We start from the raw sequence: 12,358 nt of genomic DNA on the forward strand, positions 1-12,358 counted from the left end.
GTCCACCTATGGTTTCTTTATTTTGGAGATAGGTGGGAGGGATGAGGAGGAGAGGGAAATGAGAGACAGAGGGACTGGGGGTTCTGAAGCGGGGAAGGGGCTGCTTCGGGGGCAGAGGATTTCTGAGGTGGTCAGGAGGGCTGAGGGGGCATGGGTATGCTGACAGACTGGGCCTCACATGGGTGCTGCTACCTGTGCCTCCTCTTCCAAGGCCCCTTTTCCTCATCCAGGTCACTAGCGAGGAGAGGAAGGGGGGTGGCCCAGTCACCAACATTCTGTTTTCACAGGTGCATTCCTGCCTCCTGCCCCTGCCCCATCTGTTCAGATTTGGCTCCTGTTATTTACCAGCCACTGCTGCTCTCACAGGCCCCCCAGAGCAAACCAGCTCATGGCTGTAGATAGCTTCTGATTTTAGGCTGAGAGATGAGTGGGCAGCGATTTGCCCAAGGTCATGTGGGTAGTAAGGACAGAACCAGCAGTGACCTTGGGGATAATAGCTGCTCAAGGCTCAAGCTATCCCCTCTGGCGCCCCAGCTTTTAACTTCACTGAGCCCTCTGGAATCTCTAAAAATAAAACTTTGCTTCCCCTTCAACCCCTCAACTCATTACTACTTCCAGTGCCCCATTTGCCCTGGAATGTGACCACTGGAAAGTTTTCTTTTCAGTCCTCCCGAGTGGAGGTTGCTTGCCTTTCTCAAACTCGGCAGGCCTGTGGCGTATTGCAAAGCCCCTGGCTGCCATGGTAGCTACACCCCTGGGCTGCGGCCATCTCCCCAGGCCTCGCAGACATCCTGCCATACCCATCCAGGGTGCTGGTACCAGACTTGGGCTGTTAGTGAGGCCCAGTCACCTCCTCACTAGTGGATGGACTCTGTCCAGCACTCTGGCCTTTGAGTCCTCAGCCTCCTTGGCTGTAATGACCTTCACCTCTGCTCCCACTCGGACCTCACCCTCAACCTTGGCCACTCTCTTCATTTATCCCCGAATTCTTCCCAGGCATGGCCCATCCTCTGTGTCCCTCCTGGCCTCTGCTCTAACACCCACATCGAGACATAGACCTAGGACTGCCCCCTGCAGTCTCAGTGCCTTCTCTTCCCCAAAGTCAGTCATCTCAGACACTCTTGACTAAAGACACCCCAATTGTCTCCCCATCTTATCCTTCTCCTGACCTGCCCAGAAAAAACCTTCAACCCTGGAATCCTGTTCATAGCTACCACATTTGCTTGAAAAAAAACCGCATAACCAAGCACGCTGGAGTCAGTCATAACACGTTATGGTTTTCAACTTCATCTGAGCCTGTAATGCTACCTGGAAATCTCTTAACCTCCCCTGCTGGCTCCTTTGCACAGTCCCCAAGGCAGATATTTCAGCCTCCACCACCCACTCCTTGAAACTTTTATTCCACTCCCAGACCCCTTCTTTGCTGTCTTAGCAGGTGTGCTTGCCTCCTACCCCCGCCCCCAACCCTCCCTCAGAAAAGCAAGGCCACCAGACAGGAGCAGGCTCGGCTCTGCTCAGAGGAACATACCCTCTCCCCTCCTGCCTCAGGCGAGCCCGCTCCTATGTGAGGCCACCCTGTTCACCTGGCCTTAGATCCCATCTCTCTGGCATCCCTCTCTCTTCAGCGCTCTCTTTTTCACCTCTGAAATGCTCAAATCTCCCTATAATTGGATAAAGAAAAATCCTTTAGGTTCCCTTCAAGCTACTCTTTTGTTCTATGAAGCTAACTCCCTCCTCTTTACCATCAAGCTTCCTTTTTTTAACTACAGCAGTTATATTAAAAAGAAAAAGAATTCTCAAACTTCTTGCAACAGTGACACAGAGCCGTATACCCCATTTCTGTTTCTGAGTCTTCTCTACCAGTCACCCCCGCTCAACCCGTTAAGACTGGTGTTGGCCTTCCCCACACCATGAGAAATGTTCCCACAAGCCACTCCAAGGATCTCTCAACTGCCAAATTCAATGGCCAATCTTCAGGCTTCATCCTACTTGATCATCTCACAGCGTTTGATATGCTTGGCTCTCTGTTCCTCAGCCTCTCCCCTCCTTGGCTTGTGATTGAGCCCCTCAGGGTTCTGTCCCTGTCCCCTCCTCTCCTGCCCTGCCCTACCCTCTGCGAGGGTGATCTAGCTCATCCTCTCTCTTACAGTGTCTAAGTCAACAGCCCCCCCCAAAAGACACCTCTGGCCCAGAGCCCTGCCCTTTTCTAACTGTCCCCTGGGCATCTCCCGCTGGATTCCCTACAGATACCTCAAAGGTCTCGAACTGGGCCATTCCTCTTTCTGAAGAACCTGTTTCTCCTCTTGCCTTAACACTGCCCAGTCCCAAGCATAAACTCCCTGTCATTCTCAGCACCTCAATCCTGAGGCCATCACCAACTTTTCCTGAGATAAGACAGCCTCCTCTCTGGTCTCCCTGTTCCTGCCCAGCCTCCATTCTGCCTCCTTAGCTTACTGTCCTAAAAGACAAATATGATTATATCACTTTCTGACTGAGGATCTTCAGACGGCAAAGTGAGGTCCTCTCCCACCTCTCCCTGCCTCATCTCCTAGCATGCTCTGCGGTCTCCACCTGGCCACACATACACACATCTCCCTTAGCTCCGCCCGCCCCAGAGCACTCACGCACCTCCTAAGTGTCTCACGTTCTCCAAACTCACACACAAAAGCCTCCCCCTGGAATGCTCTCCTCTACTCCTCAGCTTAACAAACCCCCGGGGTGCCCCCAAACCCACCTCTTTTTTCACTTCTTCTATGAAGCTTTCATTAATATCCCCCCATCCCAAATTGGTTGTTCTGTCCTCTGTGCTGCCCAGAGCCTGCTTCACTCCTTGATCAGGGCGCTCTCCACATTTGTCACTGATCTATTTGATGCCACTCTCCCCCACCATTTGGTGGGCTCCTCCAGGGCAAGCCTCCCTTCCCTCCCCTCCCTTTATCTCCATCTCCAGCTCTAGCAGAGGACCAGGCACCCAAGAAGCCCTTGGTAAATGTGACACAGCATCTTAGGCCTCCTAGGCCCCAACTCCTTCAGCTTTCTGCTCACCTGAATTCGGAGCTGGAATCCGATAAGAGGGGCCTGCCCAGCTTTTCTTGGAGCCATTGCTGCAGTAACGCCTCCTGCTCAGGACCCTTTCTGCGAGCTGCCGCCAGCCATAGGCGGGGGCTGTCCTCATCACTGGAGTCCCTGGAGAAGCCTCCCATCTCAGTGGCCCACAGAGGTCCTGGGGGAGGGGTGGCTGCTACCACTGCCCCCACAGACTCCGGCCACCCCATGTCACTGGAGACTCACAGCTCCAGGTCCAGCTCCCCCTGGTAGGAGAGGGGAGACGCACACACCGAGCAGGTGTTGTCCAGGAGGCGGAAGCAGGTGAGACAGAAGAGACCTGGAGGAGGCCGGGAGGAAAGGAGGTAAACTTGTACCCCCCCAACCACTGTGCTCCCCAGCTTTCAGCCCTTGCCTCCCCGACCCCACCCTTGGGAGGACCATCCTCATCAAGTGGTGCACACTAGGGAGTTGCTGCAATGCCACTTGCATATAAATTCTATTTGCACCGGAGGATTAAGGCTCATGGAGAAAATGAGCTACCTGAGGGTTCTGTGTAAATGAGGACATGCATAGTAATGAAGGGAGGGGTACAAAAGGTGAGGTACAGGAGAAGTCCATAAAAGAAGGACAACAGCTGATTGTCATATGCAAATGTGGTGAGTCCCAGAAGGGAGAGGCATACTCCCCAGCAGTCTCACCTCGGCAGCCTGGGGTACTGCAGGACACCAAATTCTCTGTGTTCCCCTCATCCTGGGGCTGCCCACAGCCCAGGCAGTAGGTCTGGTGCTGCCTAGAGTGGCTGATAAACGGAGCCAGGCAGGAGCACCTGAGGAGAGGGGTCCCAGACACTAAGCAGTCCAGCCCAATATATCTAGACAAAAATGTAATTCAGAAAGATACATACACCCCTGGGACGTCCCTGGTGGTGCAGTGGTTAAGAATCTGGCTGCTAATGCAAGGGACACGTGTGCGAGCCCTGGTCTGGGAAGATCCCACATGCCATGGAGCAACTAAGCTGGTGTGTCACAACTACTGAGACTGTGCTCTAGAGCCCGCGAGCCACAACTGCTGAGGCTGCATGCCACAACTACTGAAGCCTGTGCGCCTAGAGCCCCTGCTCCACAACAAGAGAAGCCACCGCAATGAGAAGCTCGCACACTGCAGCAAAGAGTAGCCCCCACTCACTGCAACTAGCGAAAGCCCGTGTGCAGTAATGAAGACCCAATGGAGCCAAAAATAAATTAATTAATTTAAAAGATACATACACCTCTATGTTCATAGCAGCACTATTCACAATAGCCAAGACATGGAAACAACCTAAATGTCCAAGGACAGATGAATGGGTAAAGAAGATGTGGTACATACATACAATGGAATACTACTGAGCCATAAAAAAGAATGAAATAATGCCATTTGCAGCAACATGGATGGACCTAGATATTATCATACTAAGTGAAGTAAGTCAGAAAGAGAAATACTATGTGATATGGCTTATACATGATATCTAAAGTGTGACACAAATGAACTTTTATGAAACAGAAACAGACTCACAGACATGTGGTTGCCAAAAGGGAGGGGGGTGAGGGAGGGTTGGAGTGGGAGTTTGGGGTTAGCAGATGCAAACTATTATATATAGAATGGATAAACAACAAGGTCCTACTGTATAGCACAGGGAACTATATTCAATATCCTGTGATAAACCATAAAGGAAAAGAATATATATTAAAAAAGAGTTTATGTGTGTGTGTGGCTGAATCACTTTGCTATACAGAAGAAATTAACACAACATTGTAAATCAACTATATTTCTATTTTAAAATTAATTAATTTTTTAGAAAAAGCAGGCCAGCCCAGCCAGAGTAACTAACCTTTGTCTTCTCTAGCACCACGCTCCAAACCAACAGTAGCGCTTCCTGCAGGCTAACCTCCATCCCTCTGACTATAGCAACAACATTTCTGCTTCCTGTCCTCCTCCTCCTTTCACTCCCCACCCCTAAGAATTCTCATCCCCAATCCATTCATGCATGAATGCCATGGAATGAGCACCCTCTTCAAACAAACCTCTGGACACCTAGGAAGGACAGTGATCCATTCGGACCTCTGGCTCTTTTTCTACCCCCCTCTCGCCCCACTTCATATAAGAAAGGACAGTGGGCTCACCGCCTGGCCAGCACCTGGAGGACACTCATGTGGCCCTGGTCAGCTGCCCGTCTCCTCACTGATCGGTGCAAGGCAGCCAAAAGCTTGGTTCGGCGGCTCAGAAGTACATTGTAGAGGTAGGAGATCCTCTCCTACTGGAGGGGAGGTCAAGGATGGGGTCCCCTTGATCCTGTTTCTTCTACTTGGAATGCCCTCTGCTCCCACCTCACTCCCTACCTTTGCCTTCTGTCCAACTCCTATGAATCCCTCTAGGCTTGGCTCAATGCCCCTCCCTGGGGGAAGACTTTGGGACTTCCCTAGGTGGATTCACCCATTCCCTCCTCTGGGTTTCCATAGCAATTTATTCATTCCTTAATAAAAACACTTTTCTCATTGTAACATCTGGTTAAAAGCCTGTCCAGCCTGCCTCAAGACTTTGTCTGGTTCACCTTGGCATCCTTGAGGCCAGCACGGTAACTGGCATACGGTAGATGCTCAGTGAGTGAGTCATAAATGAGTAGACAAATGGTGAGTTTCCATTCACACCTCAACATGTTAACATGGCTCCTGTCCCCCCAGGGTTTTAACAAAACTTTGGAGGCAAGCTTTGTCTCAGAAAGCTCTGCCCCAAGAGGCACCATTTCTGCCATATGCAGTCCAGATCATTTGCTTTGGGGTTCAACCAGAGGAGAGAGAGCTGGGCTGCTGAAGGCCTCTTAACTCCCCCAAACCAAGACAGACAGCCATGAGCTTAGCAGCCTGGGGAGGGGGGCAGGAACTGGCTGCAGACCCCTCACCTGCTCCCGGGATGGGTAGTAGGAGGCACAGATGACCCGCCGCAGGCGACTGACATAGCTGCCAAACAAAGTGACGAAGAAGCACAGGCCATACATGACACCTGGGGGCACAGCAGACACAGTAAGCCACTGCCAGAGGGCACGAGGTGTCAGCCACGCTCACCCTCAGCAGTCTGCGCCTCCTTCCCTGAGTGGTGTCTATTCCCCCAGTGCCCTCAGAGGTGTGGATACCGATGACTATGTAACCAGTGGTGTTGGGCTCCGAGGGACGCAGGAGGCAGCGCTGGGACAAGATGGTGATGTTGCCTTGCTGCAGGACATCAAAGGCCGACACCAGGTCGCGGTAAATCTTCCCAGTAGAGCCAGTGCCTTCCACAGTTATGGATATTAGCACAGGGCCTGGCACCAAGACACTGTGTGAGGGATGCTCTTGGCAGCTGCCCACTCCACCATGCTGGAAAGGCCCTAGTTTCTGGAGGGTGGAGAGTGGACGGTGCAGGGCATAGAGATGGCCCCAAGGCCCTCAGCCAGGGGCCTTGGATGCCCTAGGCACCCTCATGGTGCCCTGGAGCCTAACATCAGCCCTTGGCACCTGGGACTGGCTCCATGGTTCAGAGCTGGCTGGCACTGGTGCCTGGTCTGCCTTCCCAGGCTACCAGATTTGAAATGACCTTAATGGTCAGTGAGTCCATCCCCTGACTCTGTGACCACCCAGAAGCATTTATTTTAAAGCATTTGCCTGGGGGAGGAAAGGATTGGGAGTTTGGGATTAGCAGGTGCAAACTATTATGTATAGAATGGATAAACAAGGTCCTACTGTATAGCACTGGGAACTATATTCAATATCCTGGGATAAACCATAATGGAAAAGAATAGGAAAAAGAATATATATATTATGTATAACTGAATCACTTTTCTGTACAGCAGAAATTAACACAACATTGTAAGTCAACTATACTTCAATAAAATTAAAAATTAAAATTAAAAAGAAATGAAGCGGGGATTCCCTGGTGGTGCAGTGGTTGAGAGTCTGCCAGCTGATGCAGGGGACGCGGGTTCGTGCCCCGGTCCGGGAAGATCATCCCCCATGCCATGGAGTGGCTGGGCCCGTGAGCCATGGCCGCTGAGCCTGTGTGTCCGGAGCCTGTGCTCCTCAATGGGAGAGACCACAACAGTGAGAGGCCCGCGTACCGCAAAAAAAAAAAAAAAAAAAAAAAAAAAAAAAGAGAGAGAAATGAAGCATTTGCTCAGCATTGACTGTGTAGCAGGTACTGAACTAAGTGTTTTATGGATTGTTTTGGGGTTTTCTTGTTTTTTTGTTTTTTGGCTGCAATGGATCTTCGTTGCTGCGTGTGGGGCTTTCTCTATGCTGCGTGTGGGGCTTTCTCTAGTTGCGGCGAGCGGGGGCTACTCTTCATTGCGGTGCATGGGCTTCTCATTGCGGTGGCTTCTCTTTGTTGTGGAGCACGGGCTCTAGGCGCGCGGACTTCAGTAGTTGTGGCACACAGGCTCAGTAGTTGTGGCGCACAGGCTTAGTTGCTCTGCGGCATATGGATCTTCCCGGACCAGGGCTCGAACTTGTGTCCCCTGCATTGGCAGGCGGACTCTCAACCACTGTGCCACCAGGAAGTCCCATGTTCTGGGTATTTTTTTTAACTTTTTCTGTTGGGCCTCTGGTATACAGGATTAGATTAATTCTATTCTGTGGTTTGTGGCACACACTCAATCAAAGGTCCACCAGCCACTTAGCACATGTGGTCTCATTTACTCCTTAGAGCCACCCAGAGAGGTTGCTACCATGATTGTGCCATGGTTCAGATGAGGAAACTGAAGGTCTGGGAGGTTCAGCAAGGTTGCTCAAGGTCACCATTTGGTAAAGGACACTACTGAGGTTTGAACCCAGGCCAGTCTGACTTTAGAGCTTGTGTTTTTAGCTATTCTGTTACGGTATAATCTTGAACTGGGCACAGGGGTTACCAGGCAGAGGATAGAGCTGGAGGAGGGGCAATGTCAGGGGCCAGTAAGTATGAGTGACATGGGGACATTCAGGCAATCAATCCCCCAGGACTGAGGAAGCTAAGGAGGTTCAGGTGCTCACTGCGGGCCACGATCTCCCCCTGCAGCTGGTACCGGGCCAGGTCCAGGACCCAGAAGATGGCATAGTCCAAGAAGACCAGGAGGAAAACGAGGAGGAGGTGCCGGATAAGGTGGAAGGTTGCCAGGATGTAAAAAATCTGCTCCCACGGGGACAAGAAGATGGAGCCTGGGTAGGGGAGAGCTGGTCAGGAGGACGCTCCCCAATTTTCCCATCCACCAGAACCCAGCTCCTACAGAGATCTCCCTCCTGGAGGTGGCTCCTGCCCCTGATCAAGCTGGAACCTGTCTGCTCATCTGGAAGATGCTGAAGCTGTGAGTACCCCTGGGCAAAGGTGGGAAGCACTCTTTGTGGGCAGGGGCTCCGCGGCTAGAGGTGCAGGCCTAGCATCTCCACCTGGGCCTGGTGGCCTATTTCCAGTCTCTAGGAATCCTCCCTCCTGAGGCATCCTTGATACCCTTACCTGGCCCCCCACTTCACAGATAGCACTGCCCACCCCTGCCCAGCTGCATCACCTCCATATCAGCACAGGCACACTTCCTGCTCGCCACCCTGCCCCCCACCGAAAGCCTCCCCAGCTTCACTTCCCTTGCTCCATAGCCACTCCCCACCCATCCTTCCCTCCGTCCCGACATCCAGGGCGCTCCCAGAAGCATCATCTTCCCCTTCTCTCTCTGTCTGCGTGTTCTGAGGGACCCTACTTTCCCCTTTGAGACTGAGGGCTCCCCAAAGACAGGGTTATGTCTCCCCCCAGTTGGAAATTGCCTTCAGCTCTGGCCTGTCTCCCCTACCTCTTGTCTCGCCCTGAGCCCGGCCTGTGCACGGCACTTCTGGGCAGGGCGGTAGGGTTGGGGGAATCCCTGGCCTCCCTTAAGGGTCCCTGTCTCCAGGTCCTCAGGGCCCTCACCCGGCCGGATGTAGTGTCTGGCCTCATGGGCACTGAGTGGTAGCACCGTGGGCAATCCAGCCTTGGAGCGGACAGCATCCATGCGCAGGAATCGGCTGGTGATGTAGAAGTTGTCAAAATTGTCCCAGTTCAGGTAGCGGTACCGGTAACACACGGCTCTGGAGGGGCACACGTGAGGCCCCTCAGCACCCCCAGACCAGACCCCCCAGGGCAGGGCACCCTCCCCCACCCCCAACCCTGCCTCCAAACTCCAGCCTCCCAGGATGCCATGGGCATGGGCTGGCCCCCCAGCAGCCCTAGCCCTCCTCCCTCACACCCGTCCTCCATCCCCTCACTGGAGGTAGAGAAGCATGAGCAGCAGAGGCATGGTGTAGCCCATCAGAGCCAAGGCCTCTCGGATGCGGTACAGCTTCATGCTGACGGCTTCATGGAGGTCCAGAGCTACCTGGGACAGGCTCCGAGAGGCATTGAGATCCACAGAGAAGTGGTGGGAAACTGTCATGTTGAACTCAAACTCCTGACGCACCTGGTTAATCAGCCTCCTCATGGCTGAGGCCCGCAGGTCGAGGGGAGAGGCAAGCAAGGAGAGTTAGGACGGGGTGGGGCTGCACTCAGGAGGGGCCTGGTCAGCCCAGGGGTCCCACGGCTCACAGGCCAGCCGGGAACCCCCAGTGTTGGGACCTACAGTGGACTGAGGAGGGAACAAAATCTCCACAGTCTGTGCCACTGCCGCTGCGTGCTTAGCACCAGCCTTACGTCTCCACAATGAACATCTCAATGACCTGCTGCGGGGGCAGGGGACGCTGCTTCTCTCCCCAGCTCCTGCTCTCAAGTCAGGCTTTGAGGAAGCACATCCTCTTCCCTGGGCCCCAATTTCCTAATCTGTACAGCGTGGACACTGGCCTGGGTAACCTCTTGACGTCCTTTCCTGCATTTTCATTCATGGTCTGGGAGTACTCCTGGGCTGGCACATCCTGGGATGAGGGAGGGAGGCCTCTCAGGAGCACTGCATGCAGGAGGGCCATGAGGGGATCACTCACGGATGACGATGCTCTTGCGCAGGAAGGTTTGGATGTACCCGGGGATGATGCAGAAAATCTGGACCACTGAGAGCCGAGACCAAGTGTCAGCAGGGACAGAGGGACACAGCCTGCCTCTCCCACCTCCAGGGACCTTGCTCTCACAGGGCCCCCTGACTTTTCACTTTTCCTACTAGCCTCCACCCTGGCTCAAAACATTTTTGTTTGTTTGGGGTTTTTTTGTGGTATGCGGGCCTCTCACTGCTGTGGCCTCTCCCGTTGCGGAGCACAGTCTCTGGACGTGCAGGCTCAGCGGCCATGGCTCACGGGCCCAGCCGCTCCGCGGCATGCGAGATCTTCCTGGGCCGGGGCACAAACCCGCGTCCCCTGCATCGGCAGGTGGACTCTCAACCACTGCGCCACCAGGGAAGCCCTCAAAACATTTTGGCTTCTCCTTATTACCCCATCCTCCACATTGGTTCGTCCCTATCTGCCCCCCCAATGCCACAAAGGGCACATCATCCTTATTGGTCCCGTATTTATTGCACCCCATCGGGCCCCTGGGCCCACCCTCCCACCTGACCCCTACGTTTGCTGGGCCCCCAATCCTGCCGGCGAGCCCCTGGCTCTCTCACCACTGGCAAGTCCACAGAGCATCAGCTTGAAGGGCATGAGCACATAACACAGGTGGTAGGCTTGTGGTATGACCTGCATGCAGCTGTCCTTGGCGTCATCGAAGACCCGAGCACACTTCAAGTAAGGGTTGCCCAGCTCCGCGTTGCACACGTCGCCGATGTGAAGGAGCCAATACCATACGTTCCGCAGGGCCCTGGCTGGGGATGGCTGCGGGGCTGGTACCCAGGAGTACTGCAGCATCTTCTCGGGGGGTGGGTGGGGAACACCAGGACAGCACCCAGAGCTGGAGAGGCTCATGGTCAGGGGCCTGGCTGTGCTATATCCAGTGGGAACTAGTCAATACCCAGGCGGCACCCAAAAAGTCCTGGACGAGGGGTGAGGGTGCGGAGACTGGCTGAATTTTGACCGCCCCCCCAAAAAAACAGACATGCTAATGTACTGACCTATGTGCTTCACACCATCCATGATTGACCGGAAGAACTTTCGGACCCTGTCAGCCACCTCCTTGGCCTTCTGGGCAATGGCTTTAATCTTGTTCAGGGCACCTGAGAGGCGGGGGCAGGGGTACTGTTGGATTTCCTCCTCTGGGGGCTGGTTCTCACCATTGCCCTGGAGTAGGGAGTGGAGGGGGCCTGCCACTTGGGAAATGGGCAGCCTGGATGCTTGGGTCTGGGAAATAGTTCATCTGGCAGTGGAGCAGGCCAGAGAGCGAGGGTCAGGGGTCTAACAGGGTGCTTTGAGGTTAGGGCCCAGGACCAATGGAGAGGAATGAAGCCAGAGGACTGTAGAATGTGCATGATGAGGGGGAACTTGGGGGTGCGTGGAGATGGGCAGCCTTACTGACGAGGGGCTGCCTGGCCCTCTCCAGCACTTCGGCGGTCTGGTTCAGGGCCAGTTCTGCCCCACAGGCCACAGCCTCGCTGGCTCGGGTGAAGTTGCGCAGGGTGTTGGTACAAGGCCCTTGTAATACCAACCCAAAGGCAGCCACCAATAGCAGTGTCCGGCCCTGCTCTGGAGAGAGAGCTCCCTCAGAACCAGGGCCCCAGCCTGGCACATGGCGGCATATACCGTACAAGTGCCTTATAGAAGCCTTGAGAGTATTTCCCTCAACCGCCCTCTCCCTCAAGATCCCTCCTGCCCCAGCCCCTGCCCCAGGGCCCACCCCTTCCACTGGGTGCCAAGCTCACTGGAGAAGGCCTGGGGCAGCAACAGGAAGACGGTGACTCGGATCTGGCAGGAGAATCCCATGCCCAGACTAAGGAAGGCGGCCAAAGTGAGTGTGCCCACCAGGCAGCCCCAGGGGCTGTGCCCTTCCACCAGCAGCTCTATGAGCCCATAGGCTGTGGCCAAGGACAGGCCCAGGATAAAGGCCCCCGTGCTGCGGACCACGGCCTGCGCCATGCTCGGCTCCTCTGCCCCCAAGGGGTGCACAGCATCCTTCATGACTTTGGGCATGGCTGCAGAGACTAAACGTTTCCTTGTCTCCAGGAGATGCCCACCAGGTTCTGTGACTCTTAAAGGCCCTAGAATTTCTCACCGAATTCTAAGATTCCGGAGGGCTTTTGCCGTATCTTGGAATTCTTTATCCAGTTGCAAAGGGATAGGTAGGTCTGCAATCTCCACTTTTCACAGCAGAGGGATTAAAGGACACAGACCCCAGACAGGCTGTGGGTGACGCGGTGGAGACAGAAGCAGAACCTCTCGTCCAAGGACATCTT

General features: G+C 54.2%; 1 protein-coding gene across 1 annotated transcript; it reads right to left on the reverse strand.

Moving 5' to 3' along the window:
• Positions 1-17: 17 nt before the first annotated feature.
• On the reverse strand, positions 18-12,095 carry DCST2 (DC-STAMP domain containing 2). Its single transcript, XM_059047807.1, is given in 15 exon segments — positions 18-234; positions 3,046-3,186; positions 3,292-3,385; positions 3,747-3,874; positions 5,208-5,338; positions 5,984-6,084; positions 6,215-6,382; positions 8,082-8,246; positions 8,986-9,143; positions 9,321-9,534; positions 10,026-10,091; positions 10,640-10,837; positions 11,084-11,185; positions 11,481-11,651; positions 11,828-12,095. Coding segments are annotated over 15 exon segments (2,322 nt in total).
• Between the last annotated feature and the right edge of the window lie 263 nt (positions 12,096-12,358).

Source organism: Kogia breviceps, chromosome 1 (assembly GCF_026419965.1).
Source record: "Kogia breviceps isolate mKogBre1 chromosome 1, mKogBre1 haplotype 1, whole genome shotgun sequence".
NCBI lineage: Eukaryota > Metazoa > Chordata > Mammalia > Artiodactyla > Physeteridae > Kogia > Kogia breviceps.